General features: G+C 36.0%; 1 protein-coding gene across 2 annotated transcripts in view; it reads left to right on the plus strand.

Moving 5' to 3' along the window:
• Positions 1-16,514, plus strand: part of VPS13A (vacuolar protein sorting 13 homolog A) — a 121,220-nt gene that overhangs the window by 85,398 nt on the left and 19,308 nt on the right. For both annotated transcript variants that reach the window (XM_035558489.1, XM_035558490.2), the window contains exons 55-68: positions 2,843-2,996; positions 3,705-3,851; positions 4,415-4,496; positions 5,855-5,924; positions 6,460-6,565; positions 8,793-8,906; positions 10,727-10,872; positions 10,987-11,068; positions 11,717-11,830; positions 12,289-12,364; positions 12,470-12,633; positions 12,986-13,031; positions 13,277-13,400; positions 15,071-15,185. In XM_035558489.1, the coding sequence (XP_035414382.1) occupies positions 2,843-2,996; positions 3,705-3,851; positions 4,415-4,496; positions 5,855-5,924; positions 6,460-6,565; positions 8,793-8,906; positions 10,727-10,872; positions 10,987-11,068; positions 11,717-11,830; positions 12,289-12,364; positions 12,470-12,633; positions 12,986-13,031; positions 13,277-13,400; positions 15,071-15,185 (1,540 nt within the window). The remainder of the gene's footprint in view (positions 1-2,842; positions 2,997-3,704; positions 3,852-4,414; positions 4,497-5,854; positions 5,925-6,459; positions 6,566-8,792; positions 8,907-10,726; positions 10,873-10,986; positions 11,069-11,716; positions 11,831-12,288; positions 12,365-12,469; positions 12,634-12,985; positions 13,032-13,276; positions 13,401-15,070; positions 15,186-16,514) is intronic.

The raw sequence follows: 16,514 nt of genomic DNA on the forward strand, positions 1-16,514 counted from the left end.
AGGTACTTTCCCACTTCTTTTCCATGAAGCTGGCACTCCTTATTAATCTTAGACAGCAGGGGAACACTCAGTTCTCTCAGATTGATCCCTCCAATATTTCTGCCTTCTTCCTGCTTTTTTGCCACCTAACCTTACCCATAAAAGTGGCCTAGAAGAAAGCTGGAGAGGGACTGTATCAGGGAGTGTAGCCATGGAACCAGGAATGACGGCTTTGAACAAATGGAGGGGAGATTTAGATCAGATGTGACGTGAGGAAGAAATTCTTCACTTGGAAAACAAAGCACACATGGGAATTAGGGCTGAAGATGCACCTTGCTTCGGTTCTTTTCCATTAAGAATAGAATGAAATTACCTAAAAACCAGTGTTAAAAATAAACCCAGGGCACGGGATGGGAGGTGGAGGGCAGTCCCTGTGGCCGAGGGGCAGCCTTTCTCTCTGACAAGCCAAATGGCCCAGGGGAGCCAGCCCCAGAAAAGGAGCACTCAGCCCCCCCAACCCCCCTCCTTGTTCATGTGAGGGCATCTTCCAGGCCGCTCCCAACACAGCAGCCTTTGGCCATGCATGGGCCACTCCATCACAGAGGCTTACTGGGGCCACAGTGGCCACCACTGCCCCGCCTTTGCTGCGGGCCCTATAAAACAGGAACCCTGCAGCTGGCCCAGCATTCGCTGAGCATCTAGGCCCTCTGACTGTCAGCTTGTGCGGCAGGAAGAAGGCTAGAAGAGCAAGGCGAGAGGCAGGCCTCCTTGGTGTGCAAGGACAGCGATGCAGTCCGGTGAAGCACCAAGGAGGAATGCACCTGACCAGAAGGAGATGTGTTGTGGGTGGAGGGATGGTGCCGGTGACACAAGAGACACCAGTGCCCAAGGGACCTCTGGCGCCCAGCCCACAGACAGATACAGGCGGTACCATTGGCACCGCAATGATGTGGGGAACAGGCCGGCCCCTCACACGCCCAGCAACAGGGGGCCTGGGCCTTACCATAGGAGCAACGGTGGCATGGGGCGAAGTCAGGAACATCAGACAGACAGCCATGGGGAGCAGAGGCGTGCCCATAGTCCGGAGCACAGTGCAGGACCCAGTAATGGCCATAAACCAGATGCCACCGTCAGACCCATGCATGAAAACCAAGCCGACAGTGGCATGGGACCTTGGGGTGGAACTGGATGACCCCCTAGTTCGGCACCCTGGCCTGAGAACATTCCGGACAGAAGGCATCCCGTTTGGGCAGTCCCGGGCAAGGACTGGCTTATCCTTCTGCCCAATACTGTGGAGCCCATGGAGCTGGATTCACCAGATGTGGAGGAACGGATGGAAGTGGATCCACCTCTGCCAGAACAGACCTGGGTCTACTGCGGCATGTCTTTGTGCTCTGACGTCCAAGAGCACCAACAGCATTGCAGGAGTGCCCGGCGAGCCCCCTACTCGTTGCTCAGGCTCCATCGCAAGCATTAGCTTGGAGCCACCAAACACCATGGACATCCTGCAGTTTTATCTGCAAGATGTCCCGGCAATAAACAGCTCTTGCCGATTCTCAGGGGTTGTGTGAGTGCTTCTTTTTTCGGGGGGGAATGGGTTAAAGTTGCAGCAGGGGAGGTTTAGGTTGGATATTAGGAAGAACTTCTTTACCAAAAGGGTTGTTAGGCACTGGAATGGGCTGCCCAGGGAAGTGGTTGAGTCACCATACCTGGAGGTCTTGAAAAGATGTTTAGATGTAGAGCTTAGTGATACGGTTTAGCAGAGGACTTGTTCATGTTAGGTCAGAGGTTGGACTAGGTGATCTTGGAGGTCTCTTCCAACCTAGGTGATTCTGTGATTCTGGAGACTTGAAGGCTGTAATACCTTTGCCAGTTTTACCGTGCCAGAAATGGGATCACAGTGCATTTGGAAAAAGAAAAAGATGACAAAAACAAACAAAAACCCCACAGCTGTTTCAAATCAGTACTCTTATTTTGTAGCTGTTATTTTATCCTCTAGCTCACGTTTATTTTTTACTTTTTTAGGTGGTTCTGCCATTGATGTATCTGAATACAGACACAGATGTAGCTAAAAGGAATTGGATTAGGGAGCTATGTATTTTGTATAGTAACTTGAAGGAAAGAAGGAATATTCTCCACTTGTCTGATAGTTGTTGGTTTGTGCCCTATATCATACATTGTTTGATTGCAAGGTGAAATCAGACATAAGAGCTTCTCACAGAAGCGGTAGAACTAAGCAGAAAAGCAGAAAAGACACCAGAGCCCTTTAAAAATAATGGATAACTTAAGGCTTTCATTAATAATAAAAGAAGGAAAGAATAGAAAAGAATGATTCTGGGATACCATGAACAAACAAAAAACAAACAAACAAATCCTTCAACACCATGAAATCAGTAGAGGAAACACATAAACTGAAACACTGTATAGTAATTTAGGCAGATCAAGTGGAGAAACTATCAAATATAAGAAGCAGTTCAGGCAACATTTTCTGTTGACTTGAAAAACTCAATTTCTACTGAATCAACCATGCCAGAATATATGCAGGAATATATGCAGAAGCCCACAATGAGTGTGTAGAATAACAGATGGAGTACTATTGAAGCTGAGTTTCTTGACAAAGTGTCTTTACCTGCCTATCTTTGTTAAACTGGGGAGTTAAAAAAACTTGCTGTTATCTTTCTTTATTTCTTTAGTGCAGAGAAGGAGGTGGGTGATTTGGGTCATTTTTATTTACCACACTAGTGCTTTATGATGTGTTTTTTCATTCCATAGTTACTACATATTAAAAGCTATACTAAGGCATGTAAAACTTGTTTTGAACTTGCTAACTCTTTTCTCTTGGTCCATTCTTTTGTTTTCAAAGTTCTGATGTGGTTTGGGAGACAAAACCTGAGAAGAAATCAAGATGGAGACCAATGAGTGTTAAGCAAACTGACAAATTAGAACAAGAATTCAAAGATTACAGTGAGCTAACTCCTTCAGAAAATAAGATTATTGAGTTGGAATCCAATGTCTTGGTAATACTGATCATTCTCTAAATCTGTTGTTTATAGGTGTATACAGGAGAAAGATCATGTATCCATTTTTGCCATATGTGAAAAACTTCCAGTGAAAATTGAGATGATTAATTTACCCAGTTCATTTGAAATCCCATCTTTATCTTTGCCTGGAAAAAAGTCTTTGTCTAAAAGAGATAAATATTTGACAGCTTGCTGTAGACCTGTTTTTGTTAGCCTCTAACTTTGAAATTGCATTGTAACATTTTTACAGGTCGTGGGACTAAATATGCACAAAGATATAATAAAGAAATTCTGCATTTTTTTCATCTGCTATACCTGGAAGGAGGGCAGGATGTTAGTTTGAGGGAGTGTTTGTCTTAACACAAAATCTTGTATTTACCCTCGTTGTGGTATATCACAGTGAGACAAAATTCAGCTGTGTCATTCAATCACATAAACACGAAAAAAACATTCCAGAAATAATTCTGGAAAGTAAAAGCATGTTGTGCTCTGAATGCTTCTATCCTTGTCTGTAGATAAATTCAAGATACTCATTAGAAATGTGTTGTAGATAAATTAACATAGTATAGGTAAAAAGCTGCAAAACTTTTACTGTTAAACTTTTATTACAATGTTAACTGGAAGTGTAAATTTTAAAGTAGATTATAACAATCATGTAGCATAACAACTTTTCTTTAACACAAACAACTTTTCTTTTAACAATAGGTGTGTTTAACTCCTAATGGATGTAACATGAAAATTCAACAACCCAATGAGATTCCTATTAGAAGGAATTACCTGCCAGCTTTGAAAGTAGAGTACAGTTCATCAGCACACCAGAAGTCTTTCAGAATTCAAGTTTACAGGATACAGGTGAGTCTTGTCAGAGAACAGTGAATTATTCATTAAGAAAAAGTGCCTTTTAAGGAAACTTGGATTTATTTTCATATTTGTTTGGATTTCTCACGTTTTGAATTTAATTGTACTCAATGGCTCATCAGTGCTCCTCAATCTTTGAAAAGAAATACTTCTTAAATGCTTCTGAAAAAAAAAACCACCATGGTCACCTATGACTGGTGAGGAAAATGTTACTGTTCATATTCTATGCTTTTTCCTGCTCTTATTTACAACCAACTAAAAATCAGGTATAATTTGCTATTTTCAGCAAATTACATGTTCAAGTTTTTAAAAACAAATCCTTTGTAATAATTTTGTGGACCACTTGAAACCACCAACTGTGAGAAGCTTTTCTAGATTGGATAGTTTCATTTTGAAAACAGAGATATTGTGAACCATAGTACTTGCTTTTTTCCTGCTTTTGAATTGGTGGAATGCTACAGGTAATGCTCATAATTCTTGTGTTTTTCCTACTTGTGAAATATTTAACTACTGAAAAGCTAACATGCCACACCTTGTCCTGTCCTTACCCCTATTAGATACAAAACCAGATTCCTGGAGCCATATTTCCCTTTGTGTTCTATCCTATTAAACCTCCAAAGTCCATCACCTTGGATTCAGGTTTGTTGTTCTAGCTTAACATAATCTTTACTAATAAAATTACAAGATAGCTTGCTTTTAATGAAGTGAACCTTGCCACTTTTATCAGATGAAGACTGTTCGTGCTTACTGACTACATAGAACACACATACTAATTCTAGAGACAGGGAGGTAATATGGTAATTTTCTCTACAAAGAAGATACAGAGAAAACCATCTAAACAGCAATTAGAATAAACAAACAAAAACAACAACAAAACATTTTATCCATTGATATCATACCTTTTAAGCACATCTTTCTGACACATCAATTCATTGCTCTTGGAGATCATAAGGTGTAAGTTAAATTTGTTTTGAGCTTAAAATGGGCTTTTAGCAGTTGGATTCAGACCACAACTAACACTGAGAGCTGACCATCTTAGGAGGGGAGTTCCGTGATGAAAATAAGAAAAGTTCAAAACTTTGCTAGACTTGATGATTGTGAATCTGTTGCATGGTTTCTGTATTACTTGTGGTTGAAGTTCAGAAACAGTGAGGATTCTAATAGTCGCTTTTCATCTTCAGTGGCCATAATTTTCCCTACTGTCTAAAATAAGTTGTTCATAGTAATCATGCTGTTTAAAAAGCATGTTTTTTTATTTGCTTGCATACAATACATGACTAGTGACTTACCTGAATAAGAAAAGAAACGTGCTAATGCCAGTCTGAACTCAAAACTGCTATGCGATGCACCATCTCCTTAGATGGCAAAGTATATTTTGTGTGTTTTGTTTGTAACCTTCCAGTTTCTCCATGGAATGGAGCATAGACCTCAAAGTCAGTGTACGATGTGGGGAACTGCAGTCTTCCATTAACTTACTTAGGGCAAAGTCACTTGGAAGATCAGCGTAATGTCAAGAGAGATTCTGAGTTGAAATACAAGAATTTGAAATACAAAGAATACTGCCAGTGATTTTGTACAGAAGCTATTAAAATGACAGGATTTTGTCCTGAATATGATCAATTTTAAGCTAGAGTTCATAAAGCTGAAGATTTTTTTTTTAGTGTATATTTTTGTATTGGTCTTTGAAGATTTTTTTCTAAGACTAGGGAAATCACACGTCTAAGATTATATCACGATTAATTTGCATTTAGATGGTACATTTTCAGAGATAACTGAAATAGGATTTTGATATTCCATTTCACCCTTGTCTTCCTATTCCTTCCTGTTCCTGCTCTTTTAAGTGATTTATTTGTTTGCCAGTCACATCCATTATATAATCCTACTCCATAGGATTGAAAAAATCGTGAACACATATGACATTTTCATATTAAAAACATAAAGATATGTCTATCATAGAAAGATCTGTGCTGATCTGTTTTTATTTTACAACTTCATAGCACCAAAACCATTTACCGATGTCAGTATTGTTATGAGAACTGCAGGACATTCACAAATATCTCATATTAAGTAAGTATTTTGACATGTTCCATCTTTTTGCCATTGATTATGTTTAATCAAGCTTTAAAATTAAAATCAGTTAGGGGCAAACATAATGCAAGATAATTTTACACCCAATCATACTGGTAAAGGTGAGCTCTTCAGAAAGAGAGGTGAAAACTCAGCCCTCTTTATTAACCACGTAACTGCAGAGTAATCAAGAATTTTCAGTTCTTCTAATGAAGATTTTTAGTCTTTTCTTAATTTGGTAAAAACAAGCAAACAAATAAAAAAAAAACTCTACACTTAACAGTGCTATCTACAGTGTTAAATGCTGCTAATTTATTGAAATTATTCTGGGTACAGAAAATGCATTTATCTTAGAGCACTGTAGGAAACCTTTTGACCAATAATGACAAATTCCTTAAAAAAATCTGAAGTTCATAAGTAAGTGATATAGATACCCTGGATGATTACGTTTTGTAGTTCACCTCATTTCATAATCTAAAGTATTACACCTTTTTTTTTTAAACAGTTCAATAATATTTTTTTGATTTATGTGTAGGTACTTCAAGGTCCTGATTCAAGAGATGGATCTCAGATTAGATCTTGGTTTCCTCTATGCACTGGTTGAATTCTTTACACAGACTGATGTACCAAATGGCCAACAGGTAGAAACCTTCTGTTCGAAGATGAATAGATTTTTAATCTGTAATTATTCAACTTGTATTTTAAAACAGAATCATCAGGAAGAAATATACAAAACACAAAAAACTTGATATTCTGTGTCCATGGTACTGGTTAAGTGTTGTGCCTGGGACTAATACGAAGATGTGATGTTTTCAAGAGTTACTGTTTCCTGAGGCAAATAGTAAAGTCTTTTCTTTATCTTCATGTTGCATGCTATGCAAAGAAGACTTTAACACCTTCTGAAAAGAATAAAAGTAGTAATGATGTATGTAGAATGTTGGGTCTTACTAATGCCTGGGAGATTAGTTCATTAAGGACCCAGGACAGGAGAGAGGTTAAAATAATAATACCCTTTTCATTAACCCATTTTATTTTAAAAAACAATATATGAAAATATTGGCCAGGAAATCAGTAAAACTTATCTGCTCATCAGAGCAAGAGAATGTAAGAGGAATAGAGAGACAGGTTGTTCAAAAAAGTGAAAGTGTCTTCAGCAATTTTATGCAAGATTGTTAAGTTGCTAGATGATGCCGTTGACATGTTTCCACTGAGTTGAAAGGAGAGGGCAGTGGGAGAGAAATGAATTATTACAGAGGGAGAACACAAGGAGTTCATACTGAAGAAGAGTAGAAAAAAAAAGATAAAATATGAAGCATAAGGTGGTTTCCTTGGGGACTAATAAGGAAAACCTAATATACAACCAATAAGCAACAGAGGAGGCGGAATGTCACTTGCCAAAGAAAACAAACCAAAAAAAAAAAAAGTGATTAGCTGTATACAAAGCAGATAGGATATGTGTTGAGCAAGCATTTCCTGTTAAGAATATTGAAGTTTGCATGTCAGTACAATGTATGTAATAATAAATGATTTAGTAAAAAGTGTGATGGTTATTCTCTGTATTTCTAAAAAATATATATGCTGACTATAAATTATAAGGAGGTGAGAAATTAGTTTCTGGAATAACATTTCAAGCAAGATAGCAAACTTGTTAGAATTTAAAAAGCTAATGTCAGGGAAAAAAATCTTGTAAGTCTTACCTGCTATTGGTTGTGGTTCAGTAGATATTTTCATCTAAGTAAAGTTGCCACTCTTACATGGTATAATGTGCTAAATATGTCCTAAGCTTCCTAACTTAAAGCGTGTGGATTTCTCTATTTTGATCTTTAAATGAAATCCTAATTTTGGTGGGATGTTTGTATATAAAGGAAAACTAAATGTATAGTCCAGTTCACACAACACTTGCATGGTTCCCTTGAGTTTGGGGTTATCAGGTACTGGTTGTTTCTTCCCAGTCATGCTGTCTTTCCTGTGGCCTTCCTTTGAAACCTGTGGGGTTCTTTGCAGAGATCTAATGACACCACAGTTTTGGGACAACTTACAAAATACATTATTTGCTTATTTACTTAGGAAATTTTTTGTTTGTATCTTGGTTGTGACTGAAATTTTTAAGTGAAATGTTAACTTTGAGTAGGAGCCTCTCTGGTGAGAGGCATCTTAACTCTAAATCAAGACCTAAACATGCATTAGTATTCAGCACTTTTACAGTTTAGCTTGTTAAAGTAGCAAAGTGTTAGCTGGTTTTCTGTTCTGGAGGAACATACCACAATATTTTTGGTTAGAACTTTATTTTGCCGGTTAAGTCTTTTCTGAATATTACTTGAGAATTTTGTATTTTAAAACCTTTTTTTTTTTTTTAATTTGGCCAGTTCTTCGAAAAATATTGTTAAAGAAACCTGTCTTTTGAAGGAGAAAAACAGAAAAGCTAGATGGAGGTCATCTGAGAATATGTACGTGTCTATTTTCTGTGTAACAGAAAATTATCTCTAGTCTAGATTTTTGTAGTTTAAAACCTACTTGCTGTATGATCAAAAGGGTATATGTGTGCGCCTTTGTTTGTCATAGAGTAGGTAAAATTTGTCCGAAACTTCACTTCAAAATATTTGGTATTTGAACTTCCATTTTTTTTTCTAGAAAATAGGTGGGTTTTGGATTCTTTTTATACATATATTTCCTTTTCTTCATACAAATAAAGACAGCAAAAACTAATTAAAATTCATCTGAAATGTCAACTCTAGTCAGAAAACTAGGATCAGGAGAGTGAAAGTGCTGTCAGTCAATATATTGCATCTCAGTGGCACACATTAGATTAACAAGTTTAATATGCTCTAAATTTGAAAGTAATAAGTTTTTTTGAAAATGCATTCACAGCTAGAACTTTTCAAAAAGGATGTGGAGTCTCTTCAAGAAGAACTGATGAGTGTGTCATCAATGGATACATCACAAATCAGCTTGTACGAGTACTTCCATATCTCTTCAATTAAGGTATAACTTTTTCATAGTACTGTCTATGCTTGCTCTATAACTGAAGGATTTTTATCTCCTGGAGAATAGTAGATACTGGAAAGTTAGAAAATATAGAGATAATTAAAAATAAAATAAAAATGTCCTGGAAAAATGCTTTTACTGTCACTGCTAATTTATCTGGGGTTTACCTTACAGAAACACTTCCTAAATATTGAAGACTTCATTATTTCCTTCCTATCCACAACCTTCTTCGCAAACAGTAATTCTTTTTTGTTATTTATCCTTTCAAAATGCTATAGCTCTTAAGTCCAGACAGTGCGTAGTAGATTAGGGAACAATATCATTTCTGAAAAAGAAAAACTAACAAAACACAACAATGTACAATCACCTTTACTGTGCAGTGATGTTTTCTTCTTTATCATTATTAACCCATGAAGAGCAGTTTTGTATTTTGACTCCAGTAAAGTTGTCTTTTGGCCATTTCCCTGTTCCCATAAATATTCAAGCACAGCTGTTGAACAGTGTATACATACTTAACGTGGAAACAGCAGCCTGTTTGCCTGTATCTCTCATACATTTTTTGCTTACGGGTCTTGTTTTTTGCTTATTGCTTAGCTGACTTTGTTAAAATTTTAAGCACTTTGTAGGCCTTGTAAGAATTCATATTAAGACATTTTCCCCTCCATTCCATGGGAAATAGATCAAAGAAAGGTTTGAGTTTTGTCTTTTTACAGTATTGGGTGGGATGTTAGAAATGCTCTGCTATTAAAACAGATAATTCTAGGTAATACTGGGCTAGCCACATAAACAACGTAGCCTAACTCATTCCACATATATTTAGTAGCTGCTTCAGTGCATCTTCATTTAGGGGCTATGTCTCCAATTAATATAGCACAAAACCACTTAGGACTTGACAAAGTAAAATATCCTTTATGTTTTGAGATAACAAAATGAAAAAAGCTTACTTCTGAATTTTGCAAGAAAAATTACATGGAAGAGATAGGATATAATGGGCTTCAGGTTTTAATAAAAGCTAGTTTTTAACAGTTATGAAGTCACAATAAAGTTGTGAATTGTGACAATGATTCTGCAAGACAAGAGCTACCTATAATAGAACCGAGCTATAGTTAAGTTCTGTTATGCCATAAATTTAATGAATGGCATGTGGCATTGTCCTCAGAATCAGGAACAGGCATAACCTCTTTTCATCTGATTTGGAAAGCTACAGTTGGCACTATAGAGCCCTAACAGCAAATTTCCTGAACGTTTTTTCTGTTTTTAAGAGTGTCACCTTAATTTCTGTGAAACAAATATTTTGATTACTTCAGGTCTGCACTATTTTTTTGTTGTATATACTTTTCAGTTCTTGTTTATTACCTGTAAAATTTGCATAATTATTTGTCTTCAGGGTTTTGTTTCTCATTCCTGCTTGGGCACAATGCTATGTTATCATTTTTAGTCTGCTTTGATGATGTGTATTAGTTAGAGAAACAAAACGCTTTGGAAACAAGCTAATAAATTATAGGTAAAAGATTCTGGAGACCTCATCTGAAAATATGGGTAAGCAATTTAGAGTTCCTGTTAACTTAAAGGTATTTAAGTTATTCAATTTGACTTTAAATTTCAGTGTTTTTTTAAAACCCTAAATGGTGTGTGTATATTATCTGTTATGAAGTCAGTATGATTTCAGTCAAGATTAGAAATGCCATATCTCAATGTATAATATAAAAGGTATGCCATATCTCATATAGACCATAAAAAAGATTATAAAGCTAAAAATATGATACTTTTAATAAAAACAGTCATGTTATTTCCCAATCTTGTTTTTTGTCCTTTAGTTACACTTAAGCTTTTCACTCAGTACGGGTGGTGAAGATAGTAACAAAGAAGAAAGAAAGAATGAATTGATACCACTTCAATCCTTGAATCTCCTTCTGAAGAGTATAGGTGCGACCCTCACAGATGTACAAGATGTTGTCTTTAAGTAGGTTAAAAATACAATTGTAATGACTGCTTCCAAAAAACAATTCAATATTGCCAATGATAGATTTTATTTCACTCTAAATAATATGGATATTATGTTTGATTATTTTTTTAGGTTGGCATTCTTTGAACTCAATTATCACTTCTGTACTACACAGCAGCTCCAATCAGCAGTGTTAAGGCATTATTCAAAACAGGTTGGAATAAATAAATTTCAGTATTTCAGTAAACTTACGTTTTCAAAGTGCTACTGTGTGCTTTGGTTTTACGAAAATCAATAAAATTACTTTCAGCCTTCCGTGTTTGTACACAGGTTAAATACATATGAAATATAGAAACTTGTTACTCATTCATGCAATTCTGCTGCCTTTATTTTGGGGGCAAGTAACTGCAATATTTCTAAATTACGACTACAGGAAGAGTGGTATGAGTAACAAAACAACTTACAGGGATCGATACTGGAAGCAAACACAATGCAGCTCTGATGTACTTTTAATTTTTTATGGTCATAATCAACAAAATTTTCTCAGCACACAGAAACAGACCAAATTTTGTTCAATAGCTCTGTAAAGTGAGAGAAATCTGGGTGATGTGCATGCTTTGTAAAATGTCAAGAGACTTAATCTCAGTTATTTATGAAGTACTTGGAAGCACTAAAGTTTGATTAAATATGATTTTCTCTCTGTATGATCATTTTTAATAAAACTAAATGTACTTTTTACAAATGTTGATTTTTTTCATATTAAACTCATCTTTCTTGCTGTTTTATTTTGAGTGAACTATACTGCCTTAATGGCTTTAGTGTGATTTGAAACATTTTTACTAAATAACTATTTTTATTTTAGGCTATTAAGCAGATGTATGTGCTTATTCTTGGCCTTGATGTCTTGGGTAATCCATTTGGATTTATAAGAGACTTGTCTGAAGGAGTAGAAGCATTCTTCTATGAACCTTATCAGGTAAAAATCTCTGCTGGCTTATTGTGAAATGTTGCAAAAATGATTAGATATGAATTACATTGTAAATTTACATATATTAATAACTTGTTTAGTTTTAAATTCATATTTAGAATTGAAAATTCAAAGTGAAAGTGACAGGAAAAGTTACTGGAGAACTCAAGTGACGTAAAATTTCACTTAATTCATGATTGACTGGTCCTTACAAATCTTACGCTAGAATAAGTCTGCTTGAATGATTTTGACTTAAAATAGTCAGACTTCCATGAATGAATTAGTATATTAAAGTAGGCTTTATTTCTCTTGTGCGAGCTCTAGTGGGCGATCTCACACTTTCACACTCGCTCTCCTGCTCTCTTTAAGTATATATAAGTTCCAACAAAAACATAATATTTAAAAATATGTAATACATACTATTTGAAACTTAATGTAAATGTATCTTTTTTCTTCCCACCCCTCAGGGAGCCATCCAGGGTCCTGAAGAATTTGTAGAAGGAATGGCACTAGGACTTAAAGCTCTAGTAGGGGGAGCTGTTGGTAGGTTTCAGAATAATCATAGTAGTATACTTATTAGTAAGCAATATAGGTGAGTATTTGTAAATTGCATTGGCATTTTACTTAGATTGTTTTGTTTTCTAATAGGTGGATTAGCTGGTGCTGCTTCAAGGATCACTGGTGCTATGGCAAAAGGAGTAGCTGCAATAACTATGGATGAGGATTATCAGCAGAAAAGGAGAGAAGCCATGAATAAACAGCCCACTGGTCTGAGAGAGGGTATCACTCGTGGAGGAAAAGGATTAGTTTCTGTAAGGAGAACAAAAAGTGATGAAAAGATTAATGGATTTTGTGCAGGCAAGAGTAACAAATGTAAAGTCTGCTGTAGTCACCGGAGAGTTGTTCCTCTAATTTTAATTCTGTTTTTGCCAATAAGTGGCCATAATTGAGTGATAGCTTTAAAGAAAAATACATGAGAATTGGAGAAAGTAGGAACTGCGAAGCAGGTGAAATATATATATTCTGATAACTTGCTGTGGGTTTTAGAATATTCCACCGCAAGTACTTTGAGGCTATTCACCAATAAAGTAATAAGAAATATGTAAGAAAGAAAAATATAACATGAAAATGTATTTGTGTTCATTTTTCCATTTCTTTTGGTAGGGTTTCGTCAGTGGCATAACAGGAATAGTTACAAAACCAATAAGAGGTAAGTGTAGGTCTTCTGATAGATTAAATGTTCATATGGTTTCAAATTCTTAATATATGATGAAACATTTTAAGTTTACCAAGATTTTATGTTTTAACTGACATCTAATTTAAATGTTCACATGAACTATGTGTTGAGGAGACTATGTAGTTGCATGTCAAATAAAATCAAATGCAACTCCTAAGTAATATTGTAAGAAAAAGTCTTTTTTTTTTCTAAAAAATTGCTGCACTTAATCCTTTTAGGAGCTCAGAAAGAAGGAGCAGCTGGTTTTTTCAAAGGTGTTGGAAAAGGCTTAGTGGGAGCAGTAGCTAGACCTACTGGAGGAATCATAGACATGGCAAGCAGCACATTTCAAGGTATCAAAAAGTAAGTAAAACCAGTATGAAGAATGACAGATGGCATGAAACAGTAGTGAGAGTACCTTGTGTCTTTGTATCACTTCTGTATTAATCTTTCTAGATCCTTCAACTTTATCATTAATGCAAGTGAGATAGAAGAAAGTCTTATCCATATTGTTATTCATATAATAAATAGGCAGCTTGTTTCACTACCCACTGTTGATAGCGTTTAAAGCCACAGAATTAAATCTTAGGTATTTTGACCATTGCCAGTGAAACTAGTTTAAAAGCCTTGGCAATCAGACTTCCTTCAATTCCTGATTTGTTCCTTTTATCTCAAATATACAGGGAACAAAAGACTTTTCCACTGCACCGAAAGTTAGGTTTTGTATTATTTGTATAACAAAAGGGGAAAACAAGTTCCAAGACTTACCAGATTGTGCCAGGATATACTTTCATTGTTGTTCAGCCTAAGAGCTCTGACAGAACTGCGTATTGAATACCGTGGTAGTCTCACTCCCTTATAGCTAACTTTAATAAACCCATTGTTGCAGATTTTCACAGACTGCAATGTGTAAAGAAATTGGAGAAAGAGTTTTGACAGGTCGTTTAGTATCTCCTGCTGATTATACTTGTTAATGGCCCTGTTCTCAGTGAGCTGTCCCACTTTTGCTACCATAAGGTTGCCTTGTGTCTCATGAATTTTACCCTTTGAACTCTTCACAAGGGAAATGCAAGGAACACGTCAGAGCCGAAGTTCTGTAGGGCATAGATGACTTTAACCTTCAAGTTTTTTAGTAGAATACTCAGACATTAATTAACTAAGTGTGCCCTTGCTGCAAAGAAGGCTAATGGTCTCTTGGGCTGTACCATGCAGAATATTGCCAGCAGGCTGAGGGAGGTGATCCTTCCCTTCTACTCAGCACTGGTAAGACCAAACCTGGAGTATTGTGTCCAGTTCTTGTCTCCTCAGTGGAAGGAAGTGAGACGTGGACACACTGGAGAGAGTCCAGGGAAGGGCCACAAAGATGATGAAGGGACTGGAGCACCTCTTCTATGAGGAAAGGCTGAGAGAGCTTTAGCCTGAAGAAGAGAAGGCTCAGGAGGGGTCTTATCAATGTCTGTAAATACCTGAAGGGAGGGTACAAAGAGGATGGAGCCAGGCTCTTTTCATCGGTGCCCAGTGACAGGACAAGAACTAAGGCAGTGGGCACAAATGAACATGAGAGGTTCTGTCTGAGCATCAGGAAACATTTCTTTACTGTGTAGAGATGGAGCAGTGGCACAGGTTGCCCAGAGAGGTGAAGTCTCCCTCCTTAGAGATCTTCAAAAGCTGCCTGGGCAGGGGCCTGGGCAACCTGCTTCAGCAGGAGAGTTGGACCAGATGACCTCTAGAGGTCCATTCCAACTTCAACCATTCTGTGCTTCCATGAAGTATTGCAGTTGTGTGCTGCCTTGTGCCATCTAATCTTCTAATAATCATTCTCTGAAATATATTGCATTTCTGAGTAAAGTCTATAATAATTTCATAAAATATTTAGTGTCTATTCATATGTCAAAGTGTATATAGACAACGGTTGCTGTACTAGTACGTAAGTTTAACTTATATTTAAAATACTGTAGAGCCTTTGCTAAATGTTAAAGCTGATTAGAAATATTGATATATAACTTTTTTTTTTTTTTTTGCTTTTTTCTCAGAGTTGCAGATTCATCAGAAGATGTGGTGAGCCTGCGCCCACCTCGCTTCTTTGGTGAAGATGGAGTTATTAGACCTTACAGATTAAGAGATGGAACCGGAAGTCAAATGTTACAGGTGAAGAAATGGCATAAATTTTAACTCATCATATGTTGAAATAACTATTTTGCAGAATTACCAATTTTTTTAATTCCCTATTTTTTAATTTTTTTTGAATTCCATTACCTAGTAACTCTGTAGTCAAGAAAGATCCATTTAATTTCATAGGTTTACAACCACTTTGGTGGCTTAGTTTCTGTGACAGAACTTTTGAAAAAGGCACCTTAATTTATGGCACTGTATCTGTAGAGATTTGTGCAAGATACAGAACAGATTAAAAGAAGAAAAGGGTTTATATGTATAATTAAAAAGGTTTATGTCTTAATTTTTTTGTTTTTGATAAACAGTGATGGTAAACCCAAAATACTGTTTTCATTAATTTTATAATACATATTTTAAATGGTGACTTTTGAATCACAGTTTTGTGTAAAATAGCACATCAAACATATAAAATATTCACATCATACTACAGCCACTGAAACAATGTTAACAATTTTGAAGTAGAATTCTCTTTGCATGAGGAACATGCCAAGAAGCAATTTGGACAGCTTTTCTTTAGTTTAGGTTCCATTGAAGCAAATTTGACTCAGATGTCAAAATGGAAATAATTTCCACTGTTACGCAGCTTACGAAGTTTATATTTTTTCTCTGTTATAAATAAAAGTGCACTTTAGAAATACTTTAAGAAATAAAAAAGCATTTAGAAACTGCATGAATGGCCACTGGGGATGTAAACAAGTTCATAAATTTATTTTTAAATAATTGAAGGATTAGCAGCTTGCAAATGTTGGAAAGGTCATATAGAAGTAACCTTTCGGGAGATTTAGATAAGAATTAAGTAGCCTGTGGAGAGGATTTTTAGACTGCTTTGTGAATTAACACAGCTGTTTGTTATACGTCCAGTTCCTGTCTGGTTGTTTCTGTTTCTTCTGCATCTCATTACTGTATTTTCTGTTTTCTGGTAGAAGAGGATTGTCCTGTTTGGGTCATCTCATCTTTGTTTTTCATAACATTCAGTGATAATATATCAACAAATTCTGAAAGTTTTTTTTTGATAATAGTGTGCCTCTGCCTTTCTGTTAATGAGTTGGCTTCAACCTCTGCTCTTGAAATCCAGTTTCATGTAGAAGTATTACCTTAACTAGAGCATAAACTTAATCATTAAACTGCATTGCTTTTTCTTTTTTTAAATTTTGTACGTTTGCATTTGGGGATTTTTATCTGAGAAACCTTTAGAAAATTCTGCAATGTCATATGCAATTCCAGTTTTTCTCTGTTGTATGGTTGAGTGCAGTACCACTTTTCATTTATAAATGGGATAATGCATTCCAATTAAGCAATGACTGT

The sequence above is a fragment of the Cygnus atratus genome, chromosome Z, assembly GCF_013377495.2.
Source record: "Cygnus atratus isolate AKBS03 ecotype Queensland, Australia chromosome Z, CAtr_DNAZoo_HiC_assembly, whole genome shotgun sequence".
Classification (NCBI taxonomy): Eukaryota; Metazoa; Chordata; class Aves; order Anseriformes; family Anatidae; genus Cygnus; species Cygnus atratus.